At 44.8% G+C, this 21,740-nt stretch overlaps 1 protein-coding gene across 1 annotated transcript; it reads right to left on the reverse strand.

Moving 5' to 3' along the window:
- Positions 1–1,442: 1,442 nt before the first annotated feature.
- On the reverse strand, positions 1,443–1,952 carry KCNE4 (potassium voltage-gated channel subfamily E regulatory subunit 4; the record flags this gene model as incomplete). Its single annotated transcript, XM_080689568.1, has 1 exon — positions 1,443–1,952. One exon carries the CDS (start codon positions 1,950–1,952, stop codon positions 1,443–1,445), a length of 510 nt encoding a protein of 169 aa, XP_080545694.1.
- Positions 1,953–21,740: the final 19,788 nt, after the last annotated feature.

The following is a 21,740-nucleotide window of genomic DNA, read 5'->3' on the forward strand; positions in this document are numbered from 1 at the left end:
GATGTGTTTTGCTTCCATCTGGTCTCCAAGGGCTGAAAGATTCTGCTACAAAGCTAATGACCAGAGAAATACATGGAGCCCTCCCTAGCCGTCCAGAACATTTCCTTTTAGAATTCTCTTTCTCTCAGTTGGGAGTGTTAGCACCGCACCAACCAGAGACTTTTGCAGAGGAGAGTGTGGTATCTGCCTTTTTGGTTCAGTCCTGGGAAAACTACTTCAAGAATAGTTGGTGTTTGGCCCTGAATTCCCCAGTCACATGTATTGAGCCTCTCCAACTGCTCCTTTACATCAGCAGATCCTAACTGGCCAAAGGGGAAATATTTGGTCCAAGCATCCTCACACCCGGCCATGGAGGATTTATTACTGAGTCTTGAAATCTAGATACATCCTCCCAGCCCCCTGGGGCTGCACATCCTCTGAAGCCTCATGAAGGCCATGAGCCTCTTAATGATTCGCCCAGGACCACACAGTAAATGCACGGCAGGGCTTGGGATCAGAAAGCACGGAGTGCGGAGCCCAGCTTTGTGCAGTCTCTGCTTGGATATGCCCTTCTAGGTCTCAGCTACGTGATGGAATACCACATTCGGAGGCCCACAGTATATCCTCTCCCAGCTCAGAAAATTAGGCTGGGAAAATAAGAAATCGCAGAAGGAACAGCGTGGCCCTGTTCAATCCCATCATTACCCCTTCTGGAGAGAGAGAGCAGGAAGAGCCCGTGCAAGGACATTCAAAGTGCAACCTATATTCTAGGAGAGCCCTCTGACCCAAAGTAGGCCATACAGCGTGCAGTCAGAGTTCAAGGTAGGTAAGACATGAGGTCAAAATAGCAGATCATCTCTTACAATCCCCAGCTAATGGGAACAGGTGTTAAAATCCCCCCTTACAATGTGCAAACAGGCTAAATTCAGATCTCCAGCTTTCTCCCATCAAAAATTCCCCATCCAACTTTCCCCCTCTCAACCGAAAGGCCCTCCACCTTGCAACCCTCTGTGAAGCAATGCCACAGGGGCACAGTAGAGACACCTCTAGTCAATCAGATCTAGAAGGACAAAGCTCTAGGCATATTAGTAAGTCAAAACCGACCCCTCCGCACATCCTAGACAGCTGCTGCAGAAGTCAGCCCGGGCATCCAGTGAGAATATGAGAAGGACATCATCCAGCCAAATTCTGAACAGGGACCCGACACCCAGACCCCAAAGTAAATGCACACACCGTGCGCGCACCTTCAGAACAATTTCAGGGATGGATCCAAACCACAGGCACCTCAAGGGTGCAGCCAAACCTTGTCCTCCACCCTGCCCCAATTTGGGGGGGGGGGGGCTTGCCAAGGGCCCTCTCAAGGTGGCCTCTGCACTACAAAAGTAAAAGCAGACACTTGAAAAATGTCTTTTCTCTCTCTACGGGCGCTGGCCGATGGAGCCGCCTCCAGAGGCCCGGGGGTGCTAGGAATTCCGGTGGATGTTCTCTGAGGACCCTTCGCTGCTGTCATTGAGCGGCGTCTCCGAGGTCTCCTCCAGCTCGTCGTCCGCCCCCTCCTCCTGGATGGTGAGGTGCACGTCTGGGGAGGAGGACTCGGAGCTCACGCTGTCCCCTTCCATGGAGCAGAGGGTGCAGGACAGCGCGGGCGCCACGCTCTCCTGCAGCATGTTCAGCATCATGGGCACCTGCACCGACCGCAGTCCCGACACCACGGGCAGCGGCTTCATGGCCTCCCCCCAGAGCCTCTCCTCGTCTTTGTACAGCAGCAGGAGGCTGGACTTCTTCTCCCGCCTCTTGGACTGCATGTAGCCCAGCATGATTCCGATCAAGAAAACGCCGTAGAAGGACATGACCACCAGGATGTAGAAATATTCATTGCTGTTGCCGCTGCCGCTGGGCACATGGGACTCGAGGGGGCTGCTGGGGGCTGTGGTGCTGGGGTGTGTGCTGTTCAGAGCCTCCATCCTCAGCATTGATTCGCTGCCTGCACAGCTCGGGGCTGGGGAGAAAGCTGCAGGTTAGCATCCTTTCAGGGTGCACAGGAGGCTGTGAGCCCCAGGTTGGTGGAGGCACAGTATCACTAAAGGCACAAGAGTAAGAGTAGTAAGAAGTCCCACCAAACAGTTAAGAGGGATTCGCCATGAGAGCTTGCAGGATGTGGGGGAGAAGCCGGGGGAGGGAGCAAGGGAAAGGAAGCGCTTTCAGTTTTTAATATATACATATATCTGCTTACATGCATTTCATAAAAATAAGTGTGCATTACTTTCCTACCTTAAAACAATTCCAAGTGACAAGGAAGCACAGAAACAAGAAATAGCATCTTCAAATTGGGAGACACACTTTGCAAAAGCAGAAACAAAGTTTACATTTCGCCTCACAAACTTGGCTTTTAATTCAAAGCAAAGCTCCCTTGGGTCAGAGAAAGAAAAGAACTTGGTGTATGGAGACTGAGGAATATTTACTCCCTCACACGTTTCCTAAGCCAAGTAGCATTGCTAACTTACCAAAGGCTGACACTTTGTCCCAAGTCCTGAATCCCTAAGTGGTCAAGCCCAGGCTGCTCCGCCTCGGTGTCCGGCTCCGCGCTCTGACAGCTCCGCCGCTGTGCTTGGGATATATAGTCAAGACATGCGTCGTCACGTGTTCAGGGAGGAAAATTTACAACAGAGGTCGACCAAAGCAGCATGAACTCAGCGCTGCGGTTCAACGCCCTGAACTTTGCAGCTTTAAAAGCAAAGCAACTGGGATGTAGAAACTGTTTCTTGTGCCTCAGTCCCAAGTCGTGAAAACGAGTGAAAGAGGGAAAAAGAATGTGCGATGCTGGAACTGTTCCCCCAGAGTCCACCTTCTCTGAAAATCAGCCCATTCTTCCCTCTTGGAGAAGAGCTATTCTGTCATCTATAGTTTTTTATAGGCAACCAAATCCCCTAATCTGAATGAAAGACAGAAGTAACTGCAGGATTTCCAGTCAAAAAACTAGAGCTTAAGTTTCAGTTCTTCCATGAATCCTGCAAATTTGACAAAGCTTTTCCTAACCTTTCCATAACTCAGATTCTTCATCCATAAAATTTGGAGGGATGTAAAATGGGTTGCAGGCTTCAACAGAACTGTATGAACCATATGAACTTTCAAGTTCCTTTCAGTTTAACACTCTTAAGATTGAAGTCTGGCTGGTATGGATTAACTCTTTAAAAGCATGGAGAGCCCGAATGTGGTGGTGCATGTCTGTAATCTCCAGTACTTGGGAGATTGAGATAGGAGGATCGCAGGTTCGAGGACAGCCTCAGAAAGTAGGGAAATTCTCATCTGCCTGGTGAGATTCTGTTTTCAAATAAGAAATAAAATTGGGCTGGAGGTGTAGCTTGAAGATAGAACACCTCTGGGTTCAATCCCCAGTAACACACACACACACACACACACACACACACACACAGAGAGAGAGAGAGAGAGAGAGAGAGAGAGAGAGAGAGAGAGAGAGAGATAAAAGCACAGAGTTTACTTATTTGTGCATCAGGATGCCAGATTCATTTTTATAATCCATACCTCAGATTCTTGATCCATAAAATTTGGGGCATATAAGGGGGTGGTGGGCTTCAACAGAAATGTATGAACTATATGAACGTTTAAGTTCCTTTCAGCTTAAACACTCTAAGATTGGAAACTTTTAAATCTTCCAGATTCTTCTCAAAGGTCTGTGGGAAGTGGAAACATGGCAACAGATACCAGGAGCAGGTTTGGTTCTATCCTACTATGCATGGATCTCAGAAGCATCTCAGAGAACCTTCACACCTCTCTGTGCTATCTCTGACGGGGTCACAGAAGGAGCAAGCATCCTTCAGCTAGCCACCCGGCAACAGCTCAGGTTTTGAAAATCTCTGATAAGATGGCTCTGTGATCAAAACTGAAAGGAAGACTTGAAGACTCCAGTGCCAGGCCCCCTACTCCCAGCATGCTGACTCTGCAGCTCTTCTTGCAAAGGAAAGAGGGCAGGGTCCTCACCCTTCACTTGTCTGGGATTTATGAATCACAGCCAGACTATCTTGTAAGCCAATGCTAAAGGAAACATCACTGGCGATACTGAAGCTCAGAGGAAGCAATGAAAATGTCCCTCTGAGCTGTGCAGGACATGCACTGGAACTCTCCCTAGAAGCCTGGGTGACTGCCCAACCCTAGTTCTAATGGAATGCCTATGGAAAGAGTGGGACAAGGAGCCAGTGCTGCTGTGTTTCTCAGTTGTCTAATCATGTGATGTTTGAGGATGTGCTTACCCCATAAATCCCTGGCTGACACTGAGGTATCAGGGGCCAACAATCCTTTAGATGTTCCATAGAAAAGGACTCCGCACATGTCAATGAAATGCACCACAGTTGAGTCAGCCCTTAAAGAGCTCCACAGCTACGTTGGCCATGGGAGACTGGGCCATTTCAATGTGTATCTATCCTAAGCATGGCCCGACTCCCACAGCACCCCGTCCTGCCCCTCAGCCCTGCAGTGGTTTGTCTGCAACACACTACAACGAGAGACCCCCGAGCGACACACCTGCCGATTGCTGATCCCAGTACAGTGGATCACCTACCTTGGATGTCTGGGATGATCACCCCAGGCTTGTCGAGCACTGAGGAGGAAGAGAGGAGATGGGAAAGGGCATACCAGGTTCAAGGAGCAGGAAGCACAAAGCCTGGTGCCAGGAAGCCAAACAGAAGCTGACGTTTCCAACAAAAATAAACCCCTGGACCTAAGCAACAGTCCCCGGGCAGGAAAATCAAGGAAAGACACATATGTTGGGACAAACGGAGTCAAAAGGACAAAGCAAGTAAGAGACACAGGAAGCTAAAATTGGCAGGACTTGGGGATAAACAACCCTCGAGAAACCGTGTGGAGGCCTGCAGGGTGTCCCCATTGCCTCTCACCACATGGATGTTTGCACTACAGTCCAGTGACAGGAGGGGCCGAGCGCATAGCACCGGCAGGTGCATGCTCGGTTTATGCATCTGTAGCCACCTTTGAGCTCCCCCAGGATACCAAGGGCTGAAGCGGCTTCCTATGCACACACGCCTCCTCTCTCCAGACTATCCTGGGCTGCTCTCTCCCTTTCTGTCCACCGCCACCAGGAGTGGAACTTAGGATTTAGGGCTTGCAGCCTCAAATGGCCCAGCTCAGTCTTCTCATTGATGGCAGTTTGAGAAAAGCATGGCTGTGTGCATCACTATTATACTGTTTCATAATTCTGTCTACAACTGGCATTTTTTTATGAGTCTAAGGTATGTTGCAGCCAATATCTACCTGAGAGTTTCCTGTGCACCAGACACACAGCAGTCCTGTGAGGTGGGTATTGCCATACCCTTTCATTGAAAGAAACTGAAGGTCAGAAAGGCTAAGAAATCACTCACATTTGTGCCATTAGGAGTAGAGTCAGGATTTGGACCCAGGCCTCTGTAATTCCAAAACCTATTGTGTTTCCAGTATTCTTTATCTTACTGAATAGGAACCAAGAAAAGAACCAAAGTGAAAGGTCTGTACATTTCCCAACTTTCTTTGTGTCTTCATAAACTTTTTTTTTATTTTAATGTGAACTTCTAAATGGCCAAATGCCCAAACATAAACAAAAACCTGCAGTTACAAACAGTGTCTCCTCGACTCATGCCATTTTTAATATTGGAGGCTGCAACCCCTCCACATGTTCTGGGAGTTATCAGGGAAGCAGTAGTACCCTTATCCTGAATTCATGTCGCGCCTCATGGGACAGTTTCTCTTTTGCTTATATACACAGCTCATTTCTGGTCTCCTTGTTTTGATGTGTTGTTTCCCTCCTTTTTTCTTTTTAGCTCCCTCCCCAAACTTGGTCCCAACGCACACTTTCTCCAGAGCTTTGAGTACTTGCATTTCCTGGTAACGTCATTTTCACCAGATGACCCAGGAATCCCTGGCCACACATCTCTGAAATTATGTTAACAGCTTCTGTGACTAAACAAAATCTGTGCTGGGATAACAACACAACCAAGAATCTCATCAGATTAAACAGAAGTCTGGAGTCCAGAGTCCTGACCCAGCTCAGCCTCACCCGTGCTACGTGACTGGCTCAGTTGCATAATTTCTGTTTCTGATTTAGCTACCCGCAGGCATCTCAAGAGTAGGACCATTAATTGTGCCAAGATCCTCAGAAATGTCCCATAATCTAACAGCCTACTCCTATCCTGAGCAGACCTGGCTATAAGTCTGGCAGAATATTGCAAAATGAAACTCTTAATGCCCTCACTGATTTTGATTTTCCAAGAAACTCTGAGAAGTTGTGTCCGGGAGCTCTTGAGATGGGTCAGCTCTTCTGATGCCTTGAGTCACTCTCCCCGGACACACACTTGCGCATCCCTGGAACTTGGAATAAGACAGGGCTGGGTATCTGCTAAAGACTGAAGGAGACCTGCAGACCTCCCCACCCCCACGCCTGCCTGATGCGTCTCAGGAGGATTCGGCTGTGACCAGGGCTGCCTGGACTTCATCCAAAGAGGTGAAAGGATGAAAGAACCCAGAACTCCTGACATTAAAGAGTGAAGTTGGTGTTGATTCACCTTTGTTATTTATTATTCAAATATGTTTTCACCTTGCATAGTACCCAACTATGTCTCAGAACTGCTTTATGCACTTTATATGTTTTCCCTTATTTAATCCTAACTAAAACCCTATGAGATAACCTCTATTATTATCAACCCCATTTTATAGATTGGGAAACTGAATCACAGAGAGGTTGGAGTACCCTGATCTGGACCACCAACAAGTCCATTTAGAGCTGGAATGGGAACCTAGACATAAGAAAAGAATAGAAAGAGAAAAGAAAGAAAAGAAAAACATTGTCTCTGCCTCTGTGGGCCTTACAGATGGTTAGGGACACAGGGCGTGGTGGTGCACACCTGTACTCTCAGTACTTGGGAAGCTGAGACAGAAGGATCGCAGATTCGACAGCCTCAGCAAGCAGTGAGACTCTCATCAACCTAATGAGACCTTGTTTCAAAAATAAAAATAAAATAGCACTGGAGGTGTAGCTCAAAGGTAGAAATCCCTTGGATTCAATCCCCAGTATCACAAAAAATCCAAAAATTCTACATGTAAAGTGGCAAGAGTGACAAATATTATAAAACAGATAAACACTATTAGGACAGTTGACATTATAGGAATTTGAACTCATTAGTGAAACCAGCAAGGGGTCCCTTCAGGAAGGCATCATTGAGTTGGGATCTGAAGATTGAGTAGGAGTTAGCCAGATGTGATAAAAAAAAGGTAAGAGAACTTTGGTGGAGTTAGCCAGATATGGTGAGGAGGTAAGAGAATTTTGGTAAGTGATAATCTATAGAAAGCCGCTTTGTCGAAAAAAATAGGCAGGAAAGGGCGATGACAAGGATAAAGAGCTAAAAAGTATGTGAATACTGTCTAGGCATCAAGGGGAGGAGCCAGGGAGAAGATGGAGCTGGAGAGGCTGGCATGAAATGCCTGAGGACCACAGAGGTGGAGGATAGTTCTCTGCTTTGAGGAACTCAAGTGTCAAGAAGGAGACAACTCCAGGCCTGGGGCTAGTGATAGTTTGGGGTGTGCTAGTGTGGGATGGGCTGAATGCATAATCACTGAGACCATGCAAGGTACACACTTAAGACCCAGAAGAGCACCACCTGCCGGTGTCAAGTGAGAGGCATCAAGGAAATTAGGTGCACAGTTGATTGGCTTGCCAAGCATGTTTAAAAAAATAAACCCTGGAACATAGACTTTCCTTCCAAAATTCTTTGCAAGGGTTCCAAAAGACTTATAGAAAGCTCTTAAACATGTCTTGATCATCATCCTTCAGGGATATCCATGGTGTGTTTGGGATAATTTCTCATTGATACTTGGACTAGGTGACACAGAACTCCCAGAAGCAAGAAAATAAAATAAACAAGTGGATATATGAAGTTTGGGAGATAGATGATAGGTCCAGATGAATTAGAATGTGTAAAAAGGCACAGCCCTGCCAAAAGCCCAGGCAGGAGAGAGAGAGAGAGAGAGAGAGAGAGAGAGAGAGAGAGAGAGAGAGAGAGAGAAAGAAGAAGAAGAAGAAGAAGAAGAAGAAGAAGAAGAAGAAGAAGAAGAAGAAGAAGAAGAAGAAGAAGAAAAGAAGAAGAAGAAGAAGAAGAAGAAGAAGAAGAAGAAGAAGGAGAAGAAGAGAAAGAAGGAAGGGAAGGAGGAGGAGGAGGAGGAGGAGGAGGAGGAGGAGGAGGAGGAGGAGGAGGAGAAAACGAAAAAGAGAAGAGAAAAGAAAGGGAGAAGTTGAGCAATTTGAGCCATCATCTGGAACTGCACATGAGTTACTGAACTGAGATTGTTCAGGGAAATAAGAATAGCCAAGTGATTGTTATTATCTCAGAGTCACTAGAAAAGTTATGGGAACTGACAGATTTGCATCACAGGTCAGAAAAATAACTGGCCATGCACAATGAGTCTGAAGAAGAAGTAGGACTCAAAGCTAAGGCTTCTATGTAACGACACCCTGCAAGCCCTGATCACTTATCACAACCATACGTATAAAACCTTAGAACAGTGCTGAGCACATATGAGTGTCCCCTTATCATAAATATTAAACAATGTTCAAAAATACAAAAAGACAGGATTTGGGAGCTTTGTGCAGAATCTATCTTAAAACTAAGGATCCTGAGTGATTTTTCACTGTTTTACTCCCGGCACCTGAAGTGGTACCTGGCCCTACAGTAGATCTTCTAAAAATACTTGTTAAGCTGAATCACAGAAAGAATGCACTAAGAACTCTTGACAGAATTTCTTATCTAATTTTTACCATATCTCAGGGAGGAGATCATGGGAATTTTGTAAAGGTGGAAAACAACACCTAAAAAGTAACCTGTATTACAAAGAAAGAAGGAACAAAACTGGGATGAGCCATCCTTCCTCCCATGGAACCCATGCCAGACACATACTCCATTATCTGTCACACGCAATGCTCAATGATTGTTGGTCACCTCCTCTGGCACTGGTTAATCAAGACGTCAGATGAAAAGAAGATGCTGATAAAGAGCTTCAGAGATTCTAGCCTAGGAGAACAGAACTGATGCTTTATCTTCCAAATGTTTTGGAACCTTCAAGAGGTTTTCCTAAACCTGTTAAGCATCAGCTGATAACACAGGACCCAAATAAAAACTAAATTCCATTTAGCTCTGACTCTTGCACATATCAAAGCCAATTAGTTCTGGGAAGAAATTGATATTACAGGTTTCAAGAGCATTCAATAGTTTTGTTTCCCTTCTGCAAAACAGAGTAAACTGAATGGCAGGAAGTGGGGACCCCCCCTTCCTCCAGGGATGGGTTTCCTGTTGAAACAATTTCCCAACACCTTCCTCCATTCATTTTTCTCAAGAGACAGAGCAGAGGTCTAAAGTGCAAGGAAGCCCAAGCCAAGCAGACCATGAAGAATCTAACTTCCCAAGCCCACATTCTTGGGGTTAGCTCAGGTAGGCAAGAAGAATAGGCAAGCCATCCAGGAATCTCACAGCATCAGTGTGATGTGGGCTGGGACTGCGTGACAGGTCCCACGGGGGGGTCTGATGATACCACAGCTGATACTTCAGGCAGGGCAGGAATTGTGGAAAGCATCTCACTGCTTCTCACAAGCAACCAAGGACAAAGGGAGCCCTGGACACTAGAAGCCTGAGCTGATAGTCAGGTCCATGCTGAGAGAGCAAGTATCCCTTCTGAGCTCAGACAATAATTCAGTCCTGCACACAGCAGGACAAGGACATCAGCCGTGCTGGGTTATGCAGATTAGAGAGCACAATGAGAGGAGGATGAACCCGGCCGGCTCTGCCGGGTCTCCTGCATAGTGAGGAAGACACTGAGTGGGTGGGTCACTTGTCATTAATCTGTTAGACTCAGAGCTGGGTACCTCACATTAATATATCCAGAAATTTCAGCCAAACCTGGCCCCATGCTCCACTGGGCATGAGGACATTCCTTCAGGCTGTAGCTGTTTATGGGTTGATTGATTCTCTTTGTATTGATTCTCTTAGAACAGGAAATTATTATGTCCCTAAATGCCTCCTTTCTGTTCCCAAAAACCTAGCCAAGTTACGGAAACAATGAGAACAAGACTACCCAGAATGTTGAGATGCATATTGTCTTGAAAGACACTGGCTTTCTCTTATGCGCACTGGGAAGTAGGACAAGTTAGCGTTAGCTGCAGGAAGCTGGTTCCTTGCATGTAACCCAAGACAGTTGCCTTAGGGATGCTGCTCAGACAAGCTAAATGAGCAAGCTGGTGCTGATGAAGTCACCACTAACATGGAAAACCTCACTAGAGATGATAAGAGGGACTGGGGGCGTTGTGGAAAGGATCTGTGTCTCTTGTCCAGCATGTTGCCACTGGGCAGAACACCAAGGGGAAGAGGAAGCGCTGCTTGGCAAAGCGCCATTAGAAACAGAGGTGCTACCTGTGAGCCTGTTTCCACTGAGCGCTTGGAGCCATTCTGATCTCCTTTAAGATGTCCACAATAAACCATATGTCTCCTATGCTGCCTCTGGGCACTTTCTTTGACCTGTCCACAATCTGCCCTACTGCCCTGGCTGTGAACAAGACACACTGATTCAAATAAGCACACTTGCCTTTCAACCTACACCCAGAGCTATTTCATAAAATTAAAAGGTCAAAACAATTAAAAACTAAGTCAAATGTAAATAAATAAAAATCAGCATTGCATAATAGAGGCTGGTGTTGGAGCTTGGCCAGGTCCCACCTTTATGGCTGAGTAAAACTGGATTTCTCTCTGAATAGAACCAAATATTTGTCTACAGTGAATCATACCCCAAACCCCAGTAGTGCAAAACCAGAGTTTTCACCTAATCCAAGCGCTGGCTCACCATGGAGGTCCTCAGAATTCTGGCAGTTGCCTGGCATGAGAGCCATCATGCTCAGCCTGCTGTGCCTGTGAGACTAAGCACAAAGCTCCAATCTAGGGAAGCCTGGTCCCTCACAGGAAAGAAGAGTGGGGGTGGGGAGAATTAAAATTTCAGTTGATATAAAATCACATATATTGTATTATTTTGCTCTTACTTCTTGTGTAAATATTTTAGTTTTTTCATAGGACCTGGAGAGTAAATCTTATCTTTCATTAATCTAGGAAGTTTAGTAAGATTATCTAGATCACCCAGGTGTAAGAAGAAAATAATCCCCATTTTCATCAGGAGCAGGCAGGACAGGGAGTGGTTAGAGGATGGGGTCCTCCATCTGATGTCTGCAGTCAAGTTTCATCTTCTGCCTCTCACCAGCTGTGGGGCGCTAGGAAATGTATTTAACCCAACTCTGCCTTAGTTAAGGCTGCCAGGATTAAATGAGATAAGTATAGCACTACAGACATTGTCTGGCCCCTGCTGGATACTCCCCTTAATTTACCTGTTGCTATAGCTCTTATTAGGACCAGGCAATGTGCTTTATATTTTTTTAATTGAGATGATATCATTTTAACACTCTAGCATTTACCATTTTAAAATACACCGTTCAGTGTTTATTTCAACTCAACTCATAATGCTGTATAACCATCAACAGTATCTCATTCTAAAACAGTTTCCTCATTCCAAAGAGACTCCGCATACCTCCTAGCAGAGACCCCCAGTCCACTCTCCTCTGCTTTCTGTCTATGGATTTTCCCACTCTGGACATTTCACAGAGATGAAATCACACAATATGCAGCCCTTTGTAACTGGCTCCTTTCACTTAGCAGACTGTCTTTAAGGTTCAGCCATTTTGAGAAACCATCTATCCTAGTGGATATGAAGTAGAATCGTTTGAATTTAGATATACTGACTACTCTGTTCGCCCTTCTGAAACAAGACTTCACAGGCTGCGTAGTATATAAAAAGTAGAAATCTATTTCTCACACTTCTGGAAGCTGGAATTCCAAGGTCAAAGTACCAGCAGGTTCAGTGTCTGGCGAGGGCCCAGTTTCTTGCTCCCAAGATGGCATCGCAGCACTGCATCCCCACAGGGCAAAGGCGGAAGGACCAGGGGGCAAAGGCGCCTCGCTGCTTCCCTCCGGTCCTTTTGTAAGACACAAATCCCACCCATAAGGCACCACCCTCAGGACGCCATCACCTTTTAAAGGCTCCACCTCTTAATACCCTCGCACCGGGGACCAGGTTTCAACTTGAATTTTGGAGGGGACACAAACATTTCAAGCACAGCACCCCTAATGGCTGAAGATGGTGAGCATCTTTTCACATACTTCTTGGACACTTATGTATCTTCTTTGAAGAAATATCTATTCAAATCCTTTGCCCACAATTTTTTTCAGGCTTTATCTCTTTTATTTGTACATTGTAATTATTCATCAGGGTGAGGAATGATACCCAGGAATGGTATAGCTGGGTCATATGTTGGTCTCATTGCTGGTCTTTTACACTGATTTCCACAGTGGTGGAGATCAGTATAAATGTACAATCCCACCAGCAGTGTAGAAAAGTTTCTATTTCCCCACACCCTTGCCAGCATTTATTATTTTGTATTCTTGATGATAGCTATCCTAACTGGAGTTAAATGGAATCTCAGTATAGTTTTGATTTGCATTTCCCTGATTGCCAATAATGTTGAACATTTTATTCATTTGTTTATTGGTCGATCATATTTCTTCTTTTGAGAAGAGTCTGCTCAGTACCCATCCTTATTAATTTTTTTGGTGTTGAGCTTTTAAATTTTTTTAATCTGATGCATTGTAATTTTACATCATAGTGTCTTGTCCAATTTTTAATTGGCTTATATATAATTATATGTTTATTCCATACAGTATAAAAATATGTACTCTGGATATTAAACCCTTACCACATATATAATTTGCAAACACGTTTTGTCTTATTCTGTGAGTTGTCTTTACATGTTCTTTATTGGGTCCATTGGTACACAAACGCTTCTAATTTTGCTGAGGTCTAGTTTATCTCTGGAGGTGCTTAACAACTTTTCTGAATTAACTCTGCCCCACTGTATTCTTGTCATGTGTGACCACTAGTCTCTGTTCAATTAGTTTAGTGTCCAGATGACGACGGAACAGAGATTTATTTTACCTAAACTAGATCCCGTCGATCTCCCCCTCTTTGCCATGGAGCTCTCTCTGTGCATGTTCGGAAGCTTCAGCACTCAGACGAGCAATTTACAGCTATGCATAGACTTCACCTGCCCCTTTCATAAAGTGTCCAGGTCAGTCGGAGGTGAGAGCTTAGGATTTATTCAGGTCTTTCTTGAGCATGTATATACCTTTATATACATACCTGACTTTCTGGGTTCCTGAAAAAAATACCAAAGCTTTCTAAAGTCCCAGAAAACATACTATACCTTGACTCTTGTTGTTGTTGTTGTTGTTGTTGTTGTTGTTGTTTTAAGCTTTATTTTTGTTTTATTTGTAAGTCTATTGCTCACCCCAGTCAACCGCTGAGTTTATCAAATACCTCTAATTGTTTTCGGCAAATGTTCCTGAATAAAAGTGTTGTTTTTTTTTTTACTACACAAGCTCTGAGTTAAGCAAGTAAAGGCAGTCTTGCAAACAGGCTCTTCCAGGAAGTCACCATAAAGGTAAAATTAAGATGATTCTTCAGGAATGTGCCTTTGCTGGGACTCCAGCCCCACTCTGCTCCCTCTGGTGGCTGCCAGATTGCTAATTTCATTTGCGGGCTGTGAATTTCCAGGACTACTGTGAAGCTGGAGGTAAGGATAGAACTGAAGCCATTTAAAACACTATAAAGTTATCTGGTCTTAACTGTCATAGAGATATTTTTCTTAATAAACACTCCCAAATTGCTGCAGGCCTTTGGTTAATTTCCATAGTTCCCACCCAAAACTAAAAATTTCAGTTTTCTTATTGCTTTCATGGGAGAGCAAGTTTTCAGAAGCCCTTACGCTGCTGTTTGCCATTTTCACTGAGATCTTCTCTGCACGGCATTCATACAGTGTACAGCACTGTGCTCAGAGCTAGGGCTCTGCCAGCCTGACTACTTCATTTGCATCCTGGCTCTGCCAGTTACTGGCTGTGGTGCTGAGATCAAGTTTCTCACCTTCTCTGTGCCTCAGTTCCCTTCTCCATGAAATGCATGTGATGATGCTACTCCCTAAGATTGTCATGTGGATTAAAACAGCAAATACATGCAAAATGTGTACTTCAGTGCCTGGCATGTAGCAACTACTGCAATTGTTGTTGCTATTATCTCGGTCCTCTGAACATTGATAGAGGAGAGCATTGCTTGTTCCATTCAACAAATGGAAAGGGGGTATCAGGAGATTGAAGAACTTGTCAGCAGTCACACAGCTGATAGTTTTGACTATGCTGCTTTAGAGAACATATAAGGTGATCCCCAAGTTTCCGCTGTCCTATACCACTAGTCAGCCATAAAAGAGATCAGGCTCTGGAGGCAAAGGCTGAGCTCCATGCCCGTGATGATTAGGATTCCCTAAGGACTGGACACTCCCACTGTACCTCCCTCTCCCTTCTCTCTGTACCCAGCAGAGAAAAAAGAACAAATGTCTACACATGTAGGCGATACAAGGAAAGGCCAAAGGGAAAATAGCAAAGAGAGAAGTGCAAGAAAAGAGAATAGAGAACCAGTGGAGGAAAAATGTGCCATTTTCTCCACACTGACTTCCACTTCACTTACCATTGGAGGAAGAGATCCCCTAATTCAGTTCCCACATATGTTTATTTGCCTATTTTCTAGAGCCTGGTGGCATCCAAGTGGATGCCAAACTTCTCTCCCCTCTTGCCTCAGTGAATAGCTTCACTGGGGAGGGCAAAACCTGTCCATCTGCCGAGCATCAATCCATTGAACAAGCAAACATTGAACATGCTCGCTGGGTGAAGGGCAGCATCCCCTTGGAGAGTTCCTTGTCAGGAAAGGGGAGTCCAAAGATTAGAAGAAGCCCCCAGCTTCAGAAAGTTAAAAAACAAAGATAGACATGAGGAAGAGACGTAGGCAAGAAGGCCATAAACTCCAAGGGCCAGCAATGAGGCAGGCACCACGGGCTGAGGAGGAGATAGGGCTTTTTATCCTGGAAGAATTGGGTACCACCAACCTTAAGGATTGTAAAGAGTTGGATATAAAATGCCTCTGGGAAAAACTCATGTATTGAACATGTAAAAATGTTCAGAGGTAAGCTGGGCATGGTGGTGCATGCTTGTAATCCCAGTACTTGGAAGGCTGAAACAGAAGGATTGCAAGTTTGCAGCCAGCCTCGGCTGCTTAGTGAGGCCCTGTGCACCTTAATGAGACCCTGTTTCAAAATAAAGAATAAAAAATAGAACTGGGGGGAGGGGTGTAGCTCAGAGGTAGAATGCCCCTGGTTTCAATCCCCAGTAATGCCAAAAAAAAAAAGCTCAGAGATGAAATTATTGAATTATGAGAGTTCTACATTCATCAATGGATAAATCCATTGGTTAAAAAATGGATTTATTGGGTGACAAGGTAGGCAGTTAGGGTGTGGCTGGAGGAGGTAGGTCACTGGAGGTGTGGTCTTAGGGAATGTATATATATACACCTTGGCCCCTACCCTGGTCCTCTCTACTTTCTGCCACTATGCCCTGAGCACTGCAGATGACCTGGCCTAACATGGATTGAAACTTCCAAAACCATGAACAAATAAATCTTTCTTCTCTAAGTTGTAGTCATCAAATATTTGAGGTCACAGCAGTGAAAATGCTGACCAAAACAAGGTTTTCCAAGGAGGTGAAATGGAAGTTTAGTGAGGGTAATAAGCATGTAGTCCAGGAGACCAGAATAGGCTCAGGGAAGTAAATAACATGCCGTCTGTTCAGAGATCAACTGGTCGTGCTGCCTCAAGCACTAGGAGATTGGGAGTCACAGCAGGTGGAGTCCTCATGCCAGATCAAAAAAACTGTGAACACAAGTGTGAGTGAGGTGATGCTCTGCAGAAACTGGACAAGGAACACCTTTACTCCCATGTACATCCAGACCAACTAATGGGGCAAGATGTTGGAGGAGGAGCTGGAAGTTGGCGATGGCACCAGAGTGCAAGGCTGGAAGGGAGGCTGGACGGACTGTGGCACCACATCCACGCATTCTTAGCTCCCCATTCATCTGGGGTCAAAATTCCCTAGAGGCACGAGCAAGTAGGGAAACTAGTGGGAATGGTCCAGAGGTCATTCTGAAGCTGGCAAGAGATGAGACACTTTTGATATTCAGTTTGGGGCAGTGAGTATGGCCTGGACCAACAAAGAATGGGAGAGACAAAAGGCTGGAGACTATTGCTCTACTCCTGGGAGGAGAATTTCAGTGGCATCAAGGAAAACAGACATGAGAAGCTGGAGAAGAGTGATATCGTGGGAAGTTGCCATAGAGATCAAACGGTGCATTGTCTCTTCTCTTCTCTGGCATTATCATTAGGACTCAGAAGTCCACTTCCTACCCATCACCACTCCTATCTCCTAAAGTGGCAGGTGTGTAGGATGACAGCATCTTCTTTTGGACACAAAGGTAACCACCCCCAAAGAAGGGCAAGGACTGATGCTCTCTGCCACATTTAGGTCGAGAGGGAAGGGCAGACCTCGAGACAGCAAATGAGGCGACCAGTGTCTGGATGCCTGGACTCATTGTCTACATCTCCCATCTTGGAACCATGGCCAAAGTCTCATAAAAATTGCCTGGGCAGAAGACTGAGCCCCTCTACAGAGCAATACAGAGTTCCAGGCTGTGTGAGTAGCAACCAAGTTGCTGGAAAAGGCACATTGTATCTTGGGGGGCCACAGCGCATCCCATGCTTCAGCACCTCACTGGTACCTGACAGGGCGTTCAACAGGAGGTGGGATGGGGGATGATTACCACCTGCACCTCAAGAGCTTGTTCTCCAAATCACATACCAGTGAGGTAGCCACCAAACCCCACTCCCAGGGTTCACCTGGAGCTGGGAACTTGGTAGAGGTGGAGAAATCAACCAGAAACCTACCTTGATGCTCATTGGGGCACCCCAAAAGATGTGGGAAGACAGAAAAAAAGATCAAATGAAAATAAAGTCTGCAACCCGGATAAACAGAGGTTGGAAAGGCATCTCACTTGGAAGAGAGATAGTGTGTTTTCTTGGGGTGTGAGCACCCTGTGGCACACTCTTGTTACTGCCCCACATGGCCCAGAAAGTTCAAGCATTAATGTTCCACCGAGCTGTCATTCTCCTGGTCCCCAAACCGTTCCCTCTGGAATTTGTCTCTGTCTCCCGTTTCATCCACACCCCTCATCTTCCCTTCTCTCCATCTTCAAGGCTGAATTCAGGTCAGGACCTTGGGTACCCTGACAACCACATCTCCTACCTTTGCCCCCAGGAGGCCTCACACTGCTCTGCTCTCTGAGGTGCTTTGCTAGTGGTTGACATGTGACTCAAAACAGGAAGCAGAATGTGGTGTCTATCAGCTTATCAGCTCCTGAGTATGGAGACGATATCCTACACATGTGTGTATTTCCTACAGAACCAACCCCAGACACTGACTATGACATTATATATTTATTAACCAGAGCGATTACTCAGTATTTAAACACCTTCCTGGACAAAGAGATCACAAGATGGCTAGAACTGTCAGAACTACCATCCAAAGCTTCTGTCCAAAGCTGCATCCCTATAACCTCTAACTACTGCATTACCTTCCTCCCTGTGACTGCCCTCAACATTATGAGCCAAGCTAGGAATGGTGGTGCATGCCTATAATTTCAGTATTTGGGGAGACAGGAGCATCACAGGTTCAAGGCCAGTGTCCGCAACCTGGTGAGTCCCTGTTTCAAAATAAAAATATAAATAAATAAATAAATAAGTGTGCTGAGGGTGTAGCTCAGAGATAGAATGCCCCTAGATTAAATTCCTAACACCACAAACAAGACTGTGATAAGCCAACAAATATTTGGAGTCATAATCAATCTCCCTGGCAGACCTCACCAAATCCCTCCTGCTCCTCTTAAACATACTCCTAGCCTAAAAGAGACCACAGTCTTGACTCAGTAACTAGACATTAGGGAAAAGGGAGGGGGGAAAAGGAAAAACTGAGTTCAAAGACAACAACTGGCTAGGATTGGCCTGAGGTTTGGATAGGATCCAGTTCCCTGATGGTGTGATTCATTCGCAAGGAAGAAACACATGAGTCCTGGGAATGCTCAGGGAAAACAGTGGAACTCCTTCAACCCTCAAAGGTCACCCGAGGAAGGACACTCTGTAAATGGACACAGCAGCCACCAGGTGATGCCTTCAGCCCCAGGTGGGTGTGATTTTTTACAGACTCCAACTCCTTAACGGTGCTGTCAGTGGAACCAGAGAGACTTCACAGAGTCTAATATTTTATACCACAAGCAAACTGGACCTCAGAGATTCTCTAAGCCAGCCCTTTCAGACGGTTTTCATACAAGAAAACTGAGGCCCAGAGAGGAAGAGAATTAAGCACCCATTGCCTAATAAGTCTTCACGGTTCTAAAGTTCCAGTGTCATTAACTGGGCCCACGTGCAGCCTCCTGCAACTACAGTTTTCAGGAAAAAAGAATGAAACCTGATAAGACACTGACTTGAGCCCTCAGCAGAGTGAAGTTTGTGTCCCCTAGAGGAGACCAGGAGTCTTCCTAGTTACGCAGATGGAGAGAGCATCTTCCTTGTTGACAGCTGTGTGTTACAAATCTCCTCCTCTACTTTAACTTACATGAGTTAGCAACAGCACATAAAAGATTTTTTTCCTTTAACAAACCCAGAGTCCTGTGAAAATTGATGATGCAGGCCAAGGAAGTCTTTGTGAGGCCAAGCTGCTCGACTTGTAGCAGAACAAGCCATTGACTGCATTGCACCAAGGGCTCAGTATCAAGCCCCATCTCAGGCCGTGACTCACCGTCCTGGTACCTCTGCAACTATTTGTCCTTTTAAAAACCAAGAATGATTAGGCATGATGGTACATGCCTGTAATCCTGGTACTTGGGAGCTTGAAACATAAGGATCACAGATTTGAGGCCAGCTTCAGCAAATTAGCAAGACCCTCAACAAGTCTTTGTTTCAATTTTATTAAAAAGGTTGTTGAGGGTGTAGCTCAGAGGTGAGGTAGAATGCCCCCAGGTTCAATACACACACACACACACACACACACACACACACGACATGAAGTATCAGAGTATTAGGAGAGATAATTCATTCTTAAAAAGTTACATCTACAACTGATATCAATTAATGATTTTAAATTTATATTTGTTAAAACTTAGCCTTATTCTTCTTTGAAAACTGCATGTGTAGGTGATTTGGGAAGAAATGTCTAAAATACATTCTGTTTGACTATCTGCTTTTATGTGTTTGGCCTTAGCATTGACGTTGTGGTTAAATGATATGTATTTTACATTTAAATATTTGGAAACATGGCCAAGACTCATCGAGAAAAGAAAACATTTAGCTCTCTATTTCCTCTGATAAGTTTTTGTCTGTCTTTCCTGTAGAAAAACCTTTCATCATATTGAAGACAGATACGCTCATTTCAGTGGTTTTCATGGCATGAGAAAAGAAAATCTAACTGCCAGAATATAGGTATTAGAGTCCATCTTTTCCAGTGACTTGACCTTACAGAAGAAAATGTGGAGGACTAAGGGAAAGCAAGTCATTCTCCTGGACCTACATGAAGGAAACTAACCTCTGCTGGGCTGAGAGAGACAAGGTTTTTCCCAAAGTAACACCAGATTGGATAGAAGGACATTTGCCCAAGCTCAGAATACAGTATATCCTTGGTCATTTTTTATTCATTTTCTTTGACTAAGGTCAACAATGCCATTAAACTGTTTGGGACTGTCAACCATTAAAATTGAATGCTTAAACTGGACATGATGGTGCACTGCTGTAAAAAGTACTGTAGTCCCAGTACTTGGGAGGCTGAAACAAAAGAATGACAGAGGCAAGTCAGCCCCAGCAACTCAGCAAGATCCTGTTTCAAAACAAAAATGAGATAATAAAATAAAATAGGGATGGGGATGTGGCTTAGAAGTAGATCACCAATGGAACATAAACAAAATTCATGAGTGTCACATTTTTGGATTGGTATGGATTAGAAGCCAGCCTGCTTTATCTACAAGCAAGAAATCTGGGTCCCTGAATCATTACGTGGAAGGCAAGAGGCCCAAAACTACTCCGGAATTTAAATGAGTGAGGAATAACTTGTGTTAAGCCATCAAGGCTTGGGGATTCCACTATTAAAGCAGCTTGCATCATCACTCAACACACAGATCAAATGAGAAGGATCTCAGAACACGCAACAATCCATCCCAAGCCGTTAACTGACATGGAGACCCTGTATGCATGCTCTGCCTGTTAATTAAGTAATAAAATGCAGTTCCCCAGGCTTTGATTTCAGGGCCCTCCCCTAAGAAAGAGGAGCAGACCATGTCAGATCAGCCCCTTGGGAAACCCCTAGGAAGCTACGCTGGAGGATTCTGCTAAGTCACACAAGAAACAGCACCCAGATGACTACAGTTTAACAGCCCCAAAGTGATTTCCACCACTTCCTACATGGAATAAACCAGGAACAGAATATTAAAACACACAAATCATCCAACTCTAAATTTTAAGTCGTTTTTTAAGCCCTCTGCTTTGCTCCACTAACCGAAAGCTTAACTAAAAAAAAAATGCCCCTAACCAAAAAGTTCTCCAATTTTGCATACAGAGAATTTTCCATTGGTTCTATTGACCTAGTTGAACAGGTCACAATTAAGATCAGATGGAAAAAAAAATCAAAAAGGCATTGAATTCATTTGGCACATCACCCACTGAGGAAATGGCTACATAAATACAGCCCTTGATGAAAGTCTTCTGTTTGCTCAGCTGTGTTTATTTAAATTAAAGATCAGCCCTAAGTAGATCCAAGGTTTACCATTCAGCCCCCATCTGCTCACCTGAACTTGGGGTTCTTTGTGGCAGAGACTCAGGGAATTAAATACTTATGGTATGCTCATTTGCATCTGACTTCAGATGAATCACCAAAAATTGCCTCCAGGCCTTGCAAAGACACTAACCTCTGTGGCCCAAGACTCAACTTTCCTTGAAGCAAAGACACTGAAATACTATCACAGATCTCAAAAGGGGTGAAAAATGTGTGGATATTTTTTTAAAGGAACTACAGTAAGCTATCCTAGAAACCTACTTGCTCACTCAGAGTATCTCTACAGACTATGAAATCCATTGCTTTTCAAATATCGCTTAGCACTGGCACCCACGTTGCTAGAGAGCTCACACAGAACCCGGATAAACACAGTAAGCAAAGTTCAAGCTACTACACTTAAGATAGGTTTGAGTAAAAATCCCGTCCACCCGCTGTCCCCTTTCTCTGTGGTATTCAAACCCTTCAGTTTTAAGGATTATGTTTCAAAAACTACAAATCTAGTTCAAACTCTTCCCATTGCCAAAAAGAAACTAAAGCACAGTTGGCACACTCCTATTCACTCGGCAAGCCAGTGGTCTAGAAACTAAGTCTGCAAACTTCCAGCCCAGGTTTCCTTCCAGACATAGGGAAGCTTCTCTAAAAGCGTTCTCATGATCTCTGCATCTACACTTTCCTGCCCACATTGGAAGCATCTGCATATATGTTAAGCTTGTTCCAAGGTCAACACATGCAGCTACCACTGAACACCTGGATCCTGGGGGAAGAAGTCTCCTGAAAAGAAAGCCAGCTCATCTGTAGCATACAAGGGTTCCACATAAGATGACAGATCACAAGGTCTGCAGCCCTCCACTGTCTTCTTCTACTACATGTCTG

The sequence above is a fragment of the Muscardinus avellanarius genome (genome assembly GCF_963383645.1).
Source record: "Muscardinus avellanarius genome assembly, chromosome: 2".
Taxonomy (NCBI): Eukaryota; Metazoa; Chordata; class Mammalia; order Rodentia; family Gliridae; genus Muscardinus; species Muscardinus avellanarius.